Source organism: Falco biarmicus, chromosome 6 (genome assembly GCF_023638135.1).
Source record: "Falco biarmicus isolate bFalBia1 chromosome 6, bFalBia1.pri, whole genome shotgun sequence".
Classification (NCBI taxonomy): Eukaryota; Metazoa; Chordata; class Aves; order Falconiformes; family Falconidae; genus Falco; species Falco biarmicus.
In genome coordinates this window covers 89,978,839-89,995,332 of record NC_079293.1, presented here as the reverse complement: position 1 = coordinate 89,995,332, position 16,494 = coordinate 89,978,839, and the positions used below count along the sequence as shown (strand labels likewise).

At 42.7% G+C, this 16,494-nt stretch overlaps 1 protein-coding gene across 1 annotated transcript; it reads right to left on the bottom strand.

Moving 5' to 3' along the window:
• Positions 1–376: 376 nt before the first annotated feature.
• On the bottom strand, positions 377–5,974 carry TMEM17 (transmembrane protein 17). The gene is made up of 4 exons (XM_056344521.1): positions 5,717–5,974; positions 2,779–2,882; positions 2,412–2,525; positions 377–1,999 (listed from the first exon to the last, which is right to left on the bottom strand). The coding sequence occupies exons 1-4, from the start codon at positions 5,817–5,819 to the stop codon at positions 1,658–1,660; spliced, it is 663 nt and encodes a 220-aa protein (XP_056200496.1). The 5' UTR covers positions 5,820–5,974; the 3' UTR covers positions 377–1,657.
• Between the last annotated feature and the right edge of the window lie 10,520 nt (positions 5,975–16,494).

The window sequence follows — 16,494 nt, the reverse complement described above, 5'->3', positions numbered from 1 at the left end:
CTGTCAGGACCCATTATGCTGTTATTCGTTATTGCAATGGATCCTACCAAGCTCATCAGCCCTGACCTTGGCACCCTCCAGTAGTGTAATCGTGGTTGACATAAAAATGTGCAATGTTCCCATCGCATCAGTTAAGAATGTTTTTACAAGGAGTTTCTAATGCTGTAAGCATTCTTGAAGTTATGTAACTTCTGTTTAAACCTCACTGTCTCTCTCATCGGCTCTGAGTACAAGGCTCTAAATGTTTTACATTAACTTTTACATTTACATTAAACATTACATTTAATTAAAGATGCTCTAAGGACTCTTACAGAAATCCTCTTTTTCTGTGCAAAAGCCAATCCAAGCCAGTAGTTTGTTTAAAAACAAAGGGGTATGTGCTCTGATAATATATGCTTTATAAAAAAAAAAAGAAGGAAATTTAGTAGAATTAATTTTAGCATTCACTCATGACTTAAAAAGAAAACAAGCCATTTTGGCACAAAACAAAGCTAATGCCATCTTTTCACTGGAGGTCCTATAAGCTTTAACGACGCAGCAGCTCGAAGCATACTGTGCCTTTTTCGTATTAGATCCATCTTCTTTACATTCCTTTGAGCAGTTTGGATGTTTGTGCCAGCTCTCAAAACTGATGACTCTTGCCCTGCTGAAGACTCAAAGGATTCAGATGAAAAATGTATCTTAACTTTTGATCCTCATCCCTCCTTGACAGAAAAAGTGAACTTTTAGCCATTACCAAAACTGGAGAAGATAGTCAGGACACTAATGCAGGTAACAGGAATGAGAGAACCTTGGTATATGCCCTGGCTTGTGAGAACGGGCTCTGCCTTTCAGTGACATAAACCAATTTTTTTAATGGCTGTAATTTTGTTACTGCTGACTTATTGAATCCTCTGTTTGAGAAAATTGCACCACTCTGTTTAAATGGCTTGATAGTTAAAACTCTAGCTAAGCCAAAGAAGATTAACGCAGGAGTTTTGAGGAAGGAATACTTCTAAAGTTCCATTCCTACTTTATTAGTAAGGAATTCCTAGTGCTGCAACTATCTGGAAGACCATCTCAGAAACTGTAGTCTTTGTTCACTGTCTTACCATTGTTCTTTCTGGGCCCCTAGATTTTTTTGGGTTCTTTGTTGTTTTGGGTTGATTTTGGAGGGGGATGTGGTGTTGGGGGGGGGCGGTGTGCTTTGGCTTAAATGGGGTACCAGACATTAAATATGTGCAACATATCTGGAAGAATAGAGAGAAAACACAAACAAAAATGTGTATCGAAGATCTATTGTAAACAAAATTTTGTGCAAACAGTGAGAAAAAAGAAGACTTCTCTTTGTGGTTTGTTTTTTGTTTTTCCCAAATGCCAGATTTTGTAAAAAAAACAAAAACCAAAACACAAAAACAAAAACAAAAACAAAAAAAACAACCCAACAACCACCACCAAATCTACTCTGGTACTCTGTGCAGTAACAGTCCACAAACAGTCCACTCAAGCCAGTTATGGAATTGGCTTTGAGTTTTTTTTCTCGCAGAGTGGAGCTCCAGTCTCTGAGGTTCACTGTTGGCTCTTAAGCAAGATCTATTTTTTTATCTCTGATGTAGGAAGGTAAAGAATGACCCAACAAAATGGAAACAGAGCTGCAGCAACATGAGGCCCACCCCTGTTAGCTTCTCAGGCCCTCAGTGTGTGACCCCCAGCCAGCACTGGGGTCCCTGCCAGCCATGGGAACTGCTCTCGCTTCTTTACCCAGGCTGTAAAAATCGGGCACAGGATGATCCTTCAGCTGGTCAAATTCACGGAGGCGGAATTGAGTTGCCAGTTTGTTTGCCATTCTTTTCAGGGTGACAAAGGCTGCAATGACTTGGAAGGTGAGGAAGAGGGCAAAGATCATATTGACTGCTCGTTCCAGTGGCTGAATTCTCAGACCTTCGTTGAACAGCAAGAAGAGAATTATAGGCAACTGCAGGAGGAGGCTCAGGAGCCAAAACCCAGCCAGTTCAGGGACCTATAATAGGAAGGCATCACCTATTAAAAAACTCGCAGTTGAAGATGAAAAAATTCAAAATCTTGTGAAGAGGAAGTGTGTATTTTTTTATTTTTCCAAAAGCCAGCACATAATGTGACGTGGCAGAGTGAGGTGGCTTAATATTTCCATATAATGAGTGTTTTAGCCATTATTTTTTTTCCTGACAAAACAGTTTAAGGTAGCGAGTGGGCTCTCTTCTGAGGGAAAATTTCTCGGAATGCACGAAATTAAGTGGAAGCTGTTCCAAGGGAATAGAGGATGCACACATTGTAACTTAAAAGGAATAACCATCTCTTCAATTTAAATCTCTTAGATGAACCGGTAGACCTTTTTATTTAAACGCCAAAAAGCTCTCCTGCTGGTACAAAAAGCTGTACCTGCGGTAACATACCTTCTCCTGCAGATTGCCCATGTATCCCAGGTAGAGTCGAATGACCTCTATTAGAGAGGCTAGGATCATGATTGTGACCAGGATGAACTTGTAGTAATCTGACAAGATCGGATACTAGAGGGAAGGAAAGAGTAAAAGTTTCTGCTGTGCTGTTTCGTAACATGCTCTTTTAGTTTGTGATTAAATGAAGACACTGTTTGCTACTATAAGCTGACAGTGTTGTATCTGCTTTTAAACACTCTTGAACCTCCAGTTTCAAGGAACTCCCCAACAACCCCTAGCTCCAGTGAGCTCCATCTCAGTACTAGGAGGTGTTTGATCAGAAACTTATTACATTTGCAAACCATTGCCTTCTTTCAGGACTCACCTTCAGATGGAGCATGACGACTGTGCTGAGCCACCAGAATGGGAAAAAATAAACATTGAAATAGAGGGACATCTGCAGTGGCAAACTGGAAACTATTTCATTATCTGTAGGTAGAGAAAAGTCTTTATCACTCCTAGTTTGTTCCGTACTTCCAGAAATATGACAGAAAAATACTGCTCTGTCTTAGCTTCAAGCAGGGCATTAACACTTCCCAGTCAAATTAAACGTTAAGAAAAATATTTTTATATATCCAGAGAAAAACTTCTTACCCTGTCTTGAGTTATGCCATTTCCTGGAATCCAATGCAACTTTTAATTCACAGGACACAGAATATTTATCGTTTACTCATATAGTCGAGTGCCTGAGTGTTGATTACCTAGTAGCTTATGGCTTACTCTACAATACCTGACAGATAGGCTTAGCTCAGGTAGCACTGTACACTGACCCTGCAGAAAGAGCTAGTGGTTATTTCACTGCTGTTCCTAAGAGAATGGCCAGTTTAAACGAGTACATACTAGATAATCGTTATTTTGTAGATGACTCTCCTCAGTAAGGACTCACTGCTAGAGAGCAGGTTTGCACTGCCCACTTCTCATTTTCAATCTTTATTTAAGCAGGTATTTGGATCATTGCAAGATGCCAGTAATTCTTCCAGTTCTTAAGAGCTAACAATTTCAAATATGTGTCAAACTAAAACTTATCCTTTAAAATCTGGAGAGAACAAAATACATTCATACAATGCAAAGAAAAGCAAACAATCAACTCTAACATGGAGGTAGTAAATTCTGTATTTAGCATTTTACAATATACGTACAAGATTAGACTTAAAGGAAAAAAAATTAAAGGGCATTTTAAAGGAATCATTCATTTTTAATGGATGAAGTTTTACTGTCATATTTTAGTTAACCGATATTGCATCCTAACTGATATAACTTCCATTACCAACAGCTTTCTTTCTTACACTTTCCCCAAACGAAGTCTGTAGGCACATCTTCCCTTGGTACTACCTGAGCAAGTTCAGAAAGTAGTCATTGTGACCTGCTGATTTGTATTCAAGCCCCATCCGTCACAGTGGTGATATCTGATTGAAAATCAGTCTAAACGGTTACATTGTCTCATCTCCTGCCTCAAAACCACCTCTCGTCTGTCATTGCTTTCTCTTTCCCCATCTTCCAACCACTCTCATACCCATCTTTGTTCCATCTCAGTCTGACATCCCTGTTTCCAGTCCAGACATTGGCAGCCTGGTACACTCGGTATATGCCAGTTGGAAAAGTATTCATGGTAGCTACTAGACTAGGTGGGAAGGGAGGAGGATTTGGGAACAGACTTGGGGCAGACCTTAAGGGTAGGGTGTGAGGGGCAGGGTTTTGTTATATTGAAATGGAAGGTGCAAGACAACCAATATAGACTATTTTTTTTTTCATAATCCCTTTTTAAGCATCAACACTTTCTTACATCTGCAAAGGCATAAAAATCTATAGGTACCTCAAAACCAGTTTCGCTATCTAAAATTGTCCCAGCTGTCCTAATGAATGCATCTCTTAAACACCGGGACTTTGGCAGGCACTGAGACACAATTCTAAAATGCTGTTTTGTCTTTCAAAAACCATGACCATCCAATTACAACTGTGTTTCTGCGCTATATGTATTGGATAAAAATGTAATGGTTCATGGCCATATTACTTAAAAACAGAGAAGCCAAGAGCTCAGTTGTGATGACAATGTTTTAGGTATGTTAAAAGCTTCATTGACATAGCCACTGGTATTTGTAACTTCTGCTCAGGTTTTAAGACTGTGTTTTGGATTAATGTTTAGCAATATAAGCCAATTTTAGTTCCCCTTTCTACCCGTCCATTGAAGTAATGCTTATTTTCTGGGCTTGCTAAAATTCATGGAAAAGCCAGACAGTATTGCAACGGCCAGATATTTGATGGCAGAACAGCTCACTAAGGTACACATGTGTAAATGTAACTTTTGAAATCCTGATCTCCAAGAAGTTAACGGTATGTCTGCAATTAGTTTCGGTGGGTTGGATATTCACATAGAAGTTTCCATAACAGGAAATGAAAGAAATGACTAAAAACAGAAGCTATTCCTGGAGTTAAGAAAAACATTTCTGTGTTACTTGATAAATGAAATGAAGAGTTAGTGTTAGCAGTATAACTACACAAAGAAAATGAGTACTCCTATCTTAAATCCAAATGTCACTTTTATCTCAATTTTATTAGCTTGTGACGGATTTATCAGTTGAAGTGAATATACCCGCCCTGTGTAGCCAGACTGTTTATTTTCACCACTCCTCTCACTCCAAAGGTATGAGAAGCGGGCACGCTGGCCTGCAAGTTTCACGAGCAACGCGATGAAGGAACAACTGGTTCGTTACAACTGGAAAAATAAAGCCAAAGCTGGCATATGGCAAGCCTGAGTTTTTTGCTACCCAACTCCAGCTTAGCACACCTGCTTTAAGCACCCGGTGTCCTAACCGTGCAGGGCTGCTGGGCTTGAGACAGGAGCTCAGTTCTTTCTTCTGTGCTCTCTAGAAACTTCGATTTGGGCACAGGCAGCGTAACAACAGGCAGAGTAACAACAGGTTGCTGTCTGTGCTATTTTACCCAAACGCGCTTGCTAGGCTGTAAAGCTGGATGCCACGCTCTCCACACCCGCCCTGAAACCGAGGCCGTTTAACGTTTTAAGGCGCAGGGTCACGGCGCAGCCGCTTTAGTTTAACCCCGGAAAACCCCCAACCCCAGGCCACACGCCGGGCCCGCGCCGCCTCAGCCGCCCTGCCCGCCGGGGTAGGAGCCGGCAGGCCCGGGGAGGCGGGAGCGCCCGGCCCGCCCGCCAGGTGCCGCCCGGCGCCGCCATCTTCCCTGCCGGCCGGCTCCCAGCCCTGCCCGCCGCCATTTTTTATCGCCGGCCACTCGCCGCGCGTTACCTGCGCGGCTAGGCGGGTGGTGCGGGCTGGTGCGGTGGCTGTCGGTGAAGACGGTGCGGCTGAAGGAGCCCAGCTGCCGCCTGAGGGGCTCGGGCAGCGACATGCCGCCGCGGCGGGACGGGGCGCGCAGGCGCGGCGCGGCCGGGGAATGCCGCCGGCCGCCTCAGGGGGCGCGGCCCGGCCTCCCCGCGCTGAGGGCGGCGGAGCGGGGCCCCTGCTGCGCGCCCGCGTTACCGGGCCGCGGGCCGAGGGGGGCCGAGCCCTGAGGTCCGTGATGGCGGGTACCACGTAAAAGCACGTTTATTTGTGCTGTGTGCGTGAGAGGGCACCGCGGCTCCGCACACGTAGAAGTGCGTTCACGCACCTGCCGTGTGTAGGTGTGTGCCCCGAGGAGGACATGTTTGCCTGTCGCGGTCGCTGTGCCGGCGTGCAGCTTCCCTGCCAGACCGGCACTGATCGTCATCCCTGAAAGACCAAAAAATCGCCCCAAACAGCGTCCTTTTGCCCCAGAGGTGCTGGCGTGTGCCAGCCCGGAGCGTCTTCCCTGAGATCCTGCGTCATTTTGTTCCTTTCTAACCAGAGCGGATCCCCCCAGTCTGTTAGGGCAGGGTTTGGGTTTTCGTTTTTATGTATTATAATAAATAATGAAAAGGTAATTTGAAATACTGGTCCAAGGAAAGCAGTCGCATGACAGCTCTGCGTCTGTTGGGGTAAATTCAGTGGAATGGTGGCACTTGACGATGGCTAGAGAGGGAGGCGGTGTGAAATAAGATGAACGTTAACAGAGGTATTTTATTACTTAAAGTGATAACTTTGTGGATTCAGATATAACTGCATGAGAAAACAGCTTTTCCTCAAGGGATCCTGTCTGTGTCACTCTCTTAAGTTAAAAGCAGCATTGAGACCAACACAGCCTTTTTAGTCTGGTAAGCATTTCACCCTTATAGGAGGCCCTCATGGAATCAAGGGAAGTTAATAACGTAGAACCAAGTTCTGCTTCCTCTTCTTTTGTTTGGAAAATGTAGTCCCCCTAAAGATGAGGTAATCTCTTCCCCAGGCGTTTCAGCTCCCTTAGAGCCTGATTCCTTCCGAGGAGAAAGGATGCCATTCTTGATTGTGCAGGAAATTATTTTCTGTGCAACCAGAATGAAAAAGCAGCTTGTTCCTTTTACTATGAGAACTGATAACATTTGTGATTTTTACTGTACCTAATACAACATGTCGACTCCCTCCCCCGCTCCCCCCCAGTCATATTTAGCTACTTCCCTGGGTGACCATTCTCCAGTATGACTTCCCAAACTCAATTATCTCTGACTAAATAATTTAAGGCCTAGTTTAAATTTAATTTCATTCTGTCCCAGTGGGAGAACTACAGAGAAAGATGGCTAAACAAGCAGGAGTCCTGAGAAATCCATTTGGCTTTCGAGTGGGTGAATGATGTGGTATTGACGACAGATACTTTTCAAAGAGCTTCTCCTAACAGGGGTATGCCAGCAGGAATCTGCATTAAAAAAAACAACCTGAAGACCTTCAGAAGAAATGAATAATGGCAGCAGATTGAAAGGGAGAAGGAATTACAAATATCCCAGAATTTCAAGGGGTGCTGTGCATGTCCCCTTAGAAGGCAGGGAGGGAAGCGGGCTTTGCTCTGTAAGTGCTCCTGGGAAATGAAGTTTTACATACAGGTGAGGGTTATTCCTATTTTAGAGATAAGACAGAACAAGAAAAGTTGAATCCTGTGCAATGCTGTTTGCAGTTTATGTTGAAACCTACAGAAAAGGCGTGTAATTCAGCACATCTTGAACATACACAGGCAGGCAAGTCACCCAGTGAAAGGTACTCCTTAAAAAGTATCAAAACAAGGTAAAAGAAAAGAGGTAATGTAGCTCTTGTCATACAAGATGTGTCTGTACAGCCATGAGAACAGCTCAGCCGTGCTAGCTGGTTTACCTTTGAACTAGGTAGCTCGGGCTTGCTGGCAAGACAGCCCTACAAGCAAATAACTTGGCAAAGGTAACAAGTCAGAGTATTTTTCACCCTTTCTGACCTGACTATCTTAAACTGTGAGGCTTCCCCCATGATCAGCCCAGTGACCGTGATGCCTGCGCTAGCTAGCCTGTTTGTCGGGGGGTAAAGCGACGCAAGCTGCAGTCATAGGCATACATGTCCTGTTGTGTCCTAGCCAGCTGTGGACCTCAAAGCCCTGAGCTGTGCAGGCAGTAGAAGTATACTTCAGTTTCAAGGATAAAAATCTGTGAGATGCCTGATAATTGGCTAACTAATAAATAATAGAAGAGTTTAAAGATCACTGTTATATTTGAGGAAACATTACGTAAAATAGCATTAATGTTAGATAGGCTTCTGAACTTTAAAAAGTGCAGTCTATATTTGTTACCTTGCGAGTTGCCAGTAGGTGCTAGAAATACGTTTTCTGTTGGGCTCAACAACTACAGTGCTGACTTTTGCACTATCTAGCAGATCTGACAATAAAGTCCTCCGCTATAGATAGCGGCAAGATGATGCATCTGTGCAAGATTTCCAAATGAAATTTGCCTGAAACCTAGTCTTACTGTTGTTGAGCTGGTCCCGATCTAGTTAACCACTCTTTAAATTAGGGAAGCACTAGTCCCATACTCTCAGCTAATGAGACACAAAGGACAAGTTTATATGAATTAAAAGTATGGCAGGGTTTAGTCAGATATTTATGGAAGTCTCAGGTTTTTTTCATAGTGTAAGCTGGTGGCCTGTAAAAGTTCAGCCTGTAAGGCTTTTCCTTTTGATTACTTTTTTAGAATGGAAGAATTTTCTCTGAACTGCAGAATGTTATGCCTTTTCGTGATGCCAGTGGCTTTGAGCGGGGGCCCTGATCTCCCAAACACTTTGATTTTTTTCTTATGTTCCCCAATCCTGAAAACCTGTCAAGCATACAGTCAGGTATCCTGCCAGCAGCTCTGTGGCAGTCAGTAGGACTTTGCAAAATTGGGCTTTGCTCATTCAAAAACTGTGAAGCAATCCAGCTTAGCGGTCAGTGAAGTGTAAAACTGAATAGTAGGTAAAGGAAAGGGCAGTGGAATGCAGACACCACAAGAAATGCATGGATTTGCCATGTGAACTCAATTTCCAGACTCAGGGTGTGAATCTGTGATACTTGGCAGCCTTACATTTTCAGCAGATGGCTAAGCATCCTACACGTCCCTACAAAAGAAAATTGTGCATGCTTTTATTTAATATTTTTGTCTACACAGATGCTTAAAATATTCCCTGAAGATGGAATACATGCTCTTTGTTTTTACTAATTCTGTTTAATTTTCTTTAGACTGAGGCATACTCTTTTTTTTTTTTTTTTTCTTTTTCTTTTTCCCCTGTGTGTCAGTTTAATGAACAGAATTCTGATTTTCTGCAGGGAGGGTTGGAGAGCACCTACTCTGGTTTCAAGCTGGAAAGAATCTTTCAACTTCAAGGATCAGAACACCAGGGCATCTTCATTGAGAGTCAGAGGTTCCTGTAACAGAAGGATATAAATCTCTTGCGTAAAGAGTGCAAGAAGGCAAAACATTTAACTGTCATGTGGCTGTAATGGTTACAATGACCATCTGTATAAATAGCGTAAGTGTCCAGCTTTTGGGATGACACCGTATTTGGCTTTTCCTTTTTTTAATGAAAAGGAATTTTGTTGCTGCATTTCTTTGTGTCTATGCATGTATGAATGGTTAAGGTAAAAACAACCAGATTTCCAACTCTCTGTGCTTCAAAATAAGCTACTGAAATGTGAAACTGGAAGAAATAGGCCCATAATTGCACAGCATATTAAATGACTGTTTTATTTCTCTCCACACATGCTAGCTATAAATAAAACAAAAGTCTTTTAAAATCTGGCTGAAAGCTTTAAATCAGAGAAATATTGGATCTTTGTGTGTCCACAGTAGTCCAAATAAGTTGGTAGACACTGGCTTGGCTCCCAGACCGAAGCTCCTGGGGTTCTCTGGCAACAGCAATAAGCCATAAACACCAGATGCAGTATATCTAATGAAATTAAATATCAGCAGTTTTTTACAGTTGGCATTTCAGAAACATAGAGTTCATTTAAATGGTGTCAGTGGTTTATCTTTGCACCTGAATCACAATTGCTGTATATCTGATTGTACAGGTGTGGAATCTCACAAATGCTGTTTTCCCTGGCATGCCTGTACTGTCCCTTACGTTCCCTTACGTAGCCGTAAGTGTGCAAGCAATAGAAATCGATCTCCTTGCTTGCCACTTATTACTTGCCCAGTGTTTTAGCAGAAGTGCTGTAAAACATGTAAAAAGTGCTGGTGACCTGAGGTATGTGCAGACAAACAGAGTACAGGCTTGCTTTCTCCTGTCCTCAGAATGAAGTGACAGATTGTGAGTTTTAAAAATTACAAATGCCACGAAGACTCTAATGTGTGTGTTTGAAAGTATTATGTTATTAGCTGTGACAACGTCTGCCAGAGTAATTTCACAGCTGTGCTCCTGGCTTACGATACCCCAGGACAATCTTTTTTCTGTGTCACTTGTACCACTAGTCCCTGGTGTTCATTTAACACCTACAGAATATTTGTGTCTGGTAAACAATTATTGTTGCTAATGAGACTTAGCCCAGGCCCTTGTATCAAGTATTACATATTGCTGCAGTCACTCCGTGCATTAAATATATCTTGGCTATTTCAGTTTTAAGCATAAAGACAGCAAAAAACCTCCAAAACACAAAACCATCCAAAAAAACCCAGAACAAAAACCTCCATCCCCAAGAAACAACAAAACCCCAAGGCTATTACTTGCTCCTGTGGATTGAATTTCTTCTTGCTGTACTTGGCATTTAGTTAGAGCCACTCCCTATCTTGTTTTATTTTGTTGATTTTTAGTTTTGCCAAGCTTGTTGGGAAACTCAAAGCTGGTATGGCTATCAAAGAAGTTTGACCGTTTGTGTTGCAAAAGTACTCGAGATTTTTCTCATGCACGGGGAGGTTACTGTGAATGGATAGATTTTTGATCTAGATTCTCACTTCTCTGAAGATTCTTGGCATGCCCTTAAAGGACTCTCTGCATGACCTGGCCAGTGCAGAAAGGCTCCCTACTTCTGAAAGGTGGCTTTGGAGTAGCCAGCAATCACTGTGTTTTAACACGGTAAACAGGCTGGGTACCTTTTTTTCATTTTCGGCAGCAAAGTGATGTTCTCCAACTGTTTCCAGACCTTACTGGGGATAAACTCCACCTCAGTCACACCTGCAAGTCTGGACAGGACTGGAGACATGTTCAGGCTTGAGACTTGTTCCTTCAGGAAGTATGCGGGGACGTGGTGGGGACTCTCGGTAATTCTCAGCAAAGAGTTTTGTCCAGTGTGTGCTTGGAATAGCTGCGCTGTTGTCTTTGTGCAGAAATGCGCACTGAGGATCCTGCTTTGGCTCAAGAGTCGCTTTGCAGACCTCTGCAGCTTGCAGGGCGTATGTGTGGGAGGATCTTTATGGCAGAGGATCTGATGGCTTCAGCCTTGGTCTCATCTTTGCTTGCACAGATAGACAAGGCGATCTTTCCTGCGGTAATTTTAGCTGTCTAAATATTACCTGTACAATCCAAACTTGTTAGAGGGGCTTCATGTCTGTGGTGGGGTCCCCTAGAAGGCTGTTTATGGGAAGGAGCAATGTGCTTGCTGCATACATCTGCCTTTCTCTACTGTTTTCTGGTAGAATCTAGTTGTTTTGCTAAATCATGATGCCCAGCTGTTTGAAAACTGAGCACTTTACAGAGATCTAAGCCCTCCCAGATGATGTTTTGTGGATCTGAGCTCCCCTAGATGGTAGGGCTGTTTGTGTTCCCTGGGTGTCATACCAGATGCTTTACCTGCACTCAGTATAATGCTTGCAAAATGCTTCCTAGGACGTGGGCCTTCACAGTGCCAGTGCTTTCTCTTTTTATTGCAGAATCCAAAGAGGGCACAGTACTTAAAAACTTACCTCCAAGGTGGCATGCATCGGCATGATCATAATCCTATACAAAGGTAGAATTTATTTTGCTATTGCATGCTGCTTACAGTTCCCTGTAATAGCTGTTTTGTACATCCTTTGCAATTAACTCAAGCCCAAACCAAGGAGAACATTAGTAATTTGATCATTTGGGGGGGAGTAAAAAGCCGCAACGGAGAGAGGACTGTTGTTTAGTTAAGAAACTAATTGCAGGGTTACAGCTTTTATTTTTACTTTCTAAATTCTTATCTGGACAGTTACACAACTGCCTAATTTCAAAAGTGTGAATGTCAAAACTTCAGTGCAACTTAAGTAGGAGAAGCAGCAGCGCCCTAAGTTGAGGTAAGATACTTGGATTCTCTGATATGCCTTTGGGTGCCCAAGTTTGGGTTTCTAAACAAGAGCAGTGTGTCCCTCTGCTTTGAAGCTCTGCTGAATGTAAAGGTAAGGGTTGTGCTGTTAGGTCAGCATCGGTGTGTTTCCTTTATTTGTTCTTCATGTCCAGCCCAACATGTCTTCCTTGTGAGAGTGAAGGATTGTGAGGATGACTGGAAATCCCACAAGTCTCACTGCCTAAGATTAAGATACAGAAGCAGAGTTCTGGTTCAGGGCCTGTAGCTTCAAATGTCATGTGTTATGCTTTTGGGAATGTTAGTGTAACACCAGTGCAACATATGAAATCTCTCTGTTGGGATGCAGATTTGGCTCCATATTTATTTTCCGTATTCTGTTAGCTTTAGGCTCTTTGCTGTGTTTCCAGACAAAGAAAACTTGGCTCAAGTTCTCATCAAGTAGTAAGAAGAAAGAGTGTAGTGACTCTCTGAAGTTCCCAAGAGCGCTTAATTCTTTCTTTATTACATTTTCAATTATTTAAGGCAGAAGTGGCTTACTTGTGGGTACACATTGGCTATTTGTGCCATTGTACCTCAGCCTCAGCTGTAGTACTAGCTGCTGTCGTAGTATGAATGATCGTTTTGAACTCTGCAGTCTCCTGTCTTTGAAATGTAAAATTTCTATTTGTCATTTGAAGATGGGGTTTCTCATGTAACAAGGCTCTACAAAGTGGTGCTTAAGACTGGAGAAAGTCTAAAGGGATTTTTACTATAAAGATGTTGCTTAAAATCAAGGAATGAGTTTTCTGCATGCTGCATTGTTCCCATTCATGATGGAGGAGGCAGGATTGAAGGATCAAATGCAGCTTGCTTGCTTGTCCTCTCTCTCGCTGGAATGCTTTATTACAGGACTCGAGACCAAATTTTCCCTCAGACTCTGTCTGCAAGGTCTTGTCTGCCTTTATGAAATACTGAATTTACAGCTGCAGGATTTATTACAACAGTATTTTAAAACATACAGTGCTGTTGCAGCAGGTCTGATTAGAAATGCACCGAGTTCACTGTGCAGGTGAAGTGTTGTTTATAAACTGTATCATCCACATTAAGGAGCAAATACAGGCTGTGTTTATACATGTCTAAAGGACAACCAGAGGTACCTGTGAGAAAAGCTAGCCTGCTGTGAAGTGCTGCTGCGCTGTGGTTTCTTTCTTCTTGAATTTGAATTAGTGCAGCTTGGGCCAGATTTTTGCCTCTGTAGCATTACTGAGTTGCAGCAGTTTAGTTGGTAGGGATGACCTGTGCTGAGGTGCTGTAGGCTTTGTGTTACAGTGTGACAAGTTATGTACTTTACCATCACACTCAGTAATTAAAATGGGAAATGGAAATCAGCAAAGTTGATTTCTACTTGATTAGTTGACTTCTGTTCAGCTAGTTGCTTTTGCTTTTAAAAAATCATGAATATCCACTAGGTCTTGTTTGATGTAACCTGGCATATCTATGACTTCCCTGAATCCCTCCATGTAAATCAGCAAGGCCCTGAGAGGGAATGTCATTCTCCTGTCCCAAAGCCAGGTCAACCATGTCCAAACTACACCTCTCCAATGACAGACACTACTCAGCCTGCCTGGGCAAACCTATCCTGGTGCTCAGCTGGTCTGTATCATTATGAAACGAAGTCCTAATATCCAGCCTGGGTCACGCTTTTTTCAGTTAGTCCTTTACTTCTCATCCTACCCACCATGCATGTGCAGCTACCTCACTGCTGCTGTCTGCAGCTGCCTTTTCATTTCTATATTGTAGGTTCCCACATCTGCTCTTCTGTAAGCAAAAGAAATCTAACTGAACAGACCCATGTCTGTTTGTCCTAGATGTTTATCACAGTAGGTCTCCCCAGATTTCCTTGAGAGGAAATCTAATAGGCAGAGATGGGAAAAGATTTAGGAGATGAATGCACTAGAAGAGTTTCAGTGTACATTGCAAATTGCCCACTGTGGTACCAGACAGCCGTCATTGATCACACCTAAAGAACGTGTTCTTTACTTGAACATTAAACATGGCAACCCACAGTACTAGGGCTCAGGATTGATATTGCTGTCCTGAAAGGATAATTAGGAATTTACCAGCCCAGCTTAAGAGACGCCTTGAGAGACGCAAGTATGATTAACTTCATAAATACATATTATGAAATCATGGGCAGTGTGCTAACTGTAATGTATTTTCCCTGAAGGAAAATATGCCTGAGTAAAGAAATCAGAAAGAACTTGATGCCAAATTAAGAATGGAAGGAAATTCCTATAAGGCTGGAGTCTATCCACATTTTTTTGAGTGGTCTTTTCCTTTGAAGAATTAGATGAGGAGTTATTTATCTTCATTTTATTATCTTCTAATCTCCAAACACTCTATCACTTTCCTAAAACACACGAGCATGTATCATGTGCATACATAACATTCCCTAACAGACTTGTTACTGCTTTATAGTCACTACAGGTGAATTTGTTTATAAAAAGGCAAGCAGCTACTTGAGACAGAGGGAGTATAAGTCAGTATTTGCTGCTGTGCCGAAAGTGGATTTTTGAGTGTGTTATAGTATAAAGGAGATTATTTTTTCTTTTTTACAGACTATAAGACTAAAGAACCCTGGAGGTGAATTCAAGCAGTCCTCATAAAGATTGTTTGTAATAAAAGTCTCATTTATCAGATGTGGAGGGCCTTTAACATCAGATCTGGGTTAACTGATTAAATCTGGAAATCAGTCTTAAAGCTGTTGGTACCTCCAACTTGACATGCAGCCTTGACTCAAGGAATCCCAGCTTCAGAGAGACTGAAAAAAATTGCTAGACAGTCCTTTCTCATCAGTCTGCCCTGGAAGAGGGTGACGTGTTGAGGTTATTCCTGAATCCCACTGACCCTTGCTTGTGGGAATGTCTGTTGACAGCAGACATGGCATAGAAGAGCTTACCGATTGTCCCAGCTTGCATGGGTGACTGGTCCTAGGGTCTGGCAGCCCGCAGAGCAGAGGTACATGAAGCCGTCTTAAAGCTGCCTCATGCCGAGGGTGTGTTCTGCACTGCCAGGGCGAGAATCACAGCCTCGGAGCCTGGACTGACAGCGCTTTATTCCAGCCATTATGTCCCAAAATCTCATCTTGGTAAAGGGTGAAGTCAATCAACTGAGTAATTTAAGCTTCTGTTATTTCCATTCCGTTCTCCATGTGTCTTTACTCTGTGACAGTGAACTTCTGCTGGACAAATACTTCAGAGCAGCTTTTTGCTATATGCCCTTCAAAGCAGAGAGAAGTGCCAAGTTAAACTAAGCTTCAGAATGTCCTGTTACTTGGGGCGTGGGTGAGTGGGTGGGAAGTTCATCAGCTAGTTTCCAGTGCAATGGATAACAAGCTGTAATTCCTCGGGGCTGGCTTATTTTTGTGAAGAGTAGACACCTAGTGTAGCCACATTTTCAGTCCTGTGTGTGATCAGGGTCCTGACAGCATAGGCACTCTGCTGAAGTGGATTAAACATGTGTTTTATCTTTTTCAGGTAAGGAAGAGATATAACCTTTCATGTGAAACAAGCCATATAACTTCACTAGGCGCTTCTGCAGTGAGCTTTATAACTCCTAATGGAATGAGAGCTTGTTTCTTGTCCAGTCTTGATTTGACTGGGATCAGCATGCACTTAAAAGCTTTGCTGGGTCTAGGCTGATAAATACTTTTCATGTAGGAGTGCTGCAGAAAGGATAATGACTCTAAGAGTCTGGGTAGCAGCAAAGGCTTCAGCCTGCTCCCTTTGAGCCTCAACTTGTCTTGCTTTGACATTAGTAGGTTGTCAAGGTGTAGACTTTAGCTGAAGTAATCAGATTTGTTTGTGTGTGTTTTGGTCCTCACCCCCAGCCCTTTTTGCGCATGTGTAAGTGCCTTTCTAGTCCAGGGCACTTCAGAGAAATTGTGATTTAAAAATCATTTGCTAACTACACCTGAATTTTCAGTCATAACTTTAATCAAATTTAAGTGCTGTTCAGTTGGCTGATCTTTAGGCTTTTGGGCTGATTAATTTCACATACTGCCTTCTGGAATCTGCAATACTCCATTGCATGGGCAAATAGTGGCCCGGCGTATGGCGAATGGCAAGGGATCCAGCTGCTCTGAGGCTCCCAACTAGAGATGCCTTAAAAAGAGCTGGTTGTCAGAGTGCCTCCACTTTCTGAAATGGAAGTTATTCTTGGGTTTTACCGAGGCATTGAGGCTTTTAAAAGCCACTACTTGACTTTAGAAAACTCATTGATCACAAATGCAGTTCCATGTTGTCCTCCTAATTACGTTGTCATCTTAATTACGGCAATGGGTTATATTCAGGTAGTGCTGGAATAAAGGGACTAATATCCCATGCAGGTGCAGCTTGGTAACTTGCTTGCAGAAGATACCCAAGATGGGCAAGTACATGGTGCTCAGCGTGGCACAGCTGGC

Excerpts from the sequence above, each read along its gene's own strand:
- TMEM17 (XM_056344521.1), bottom strand. The coding sequence starts at position 5,819 with ATGTCGCTGCCCGAGCCCCTCAGGCGGCAGCTGGGCTCCTTCAGCCGC. Across the intron at positions 2,883-5,716 it reads CCACCCGCCTAGCCGCGCAG|ATAATGAAATAGTTTCCAGT; the intron begins GTAACGCGCGGC and ends CTCTACCTACAG. Across the intron at positions 2,526-2,778 it reads TCGTCATGCTCCATCTGAAG|TATCCGATCTTGTCAGATTA; the intron begins GTGAGTCCTGAA and ends CCTTCCCTCTAG.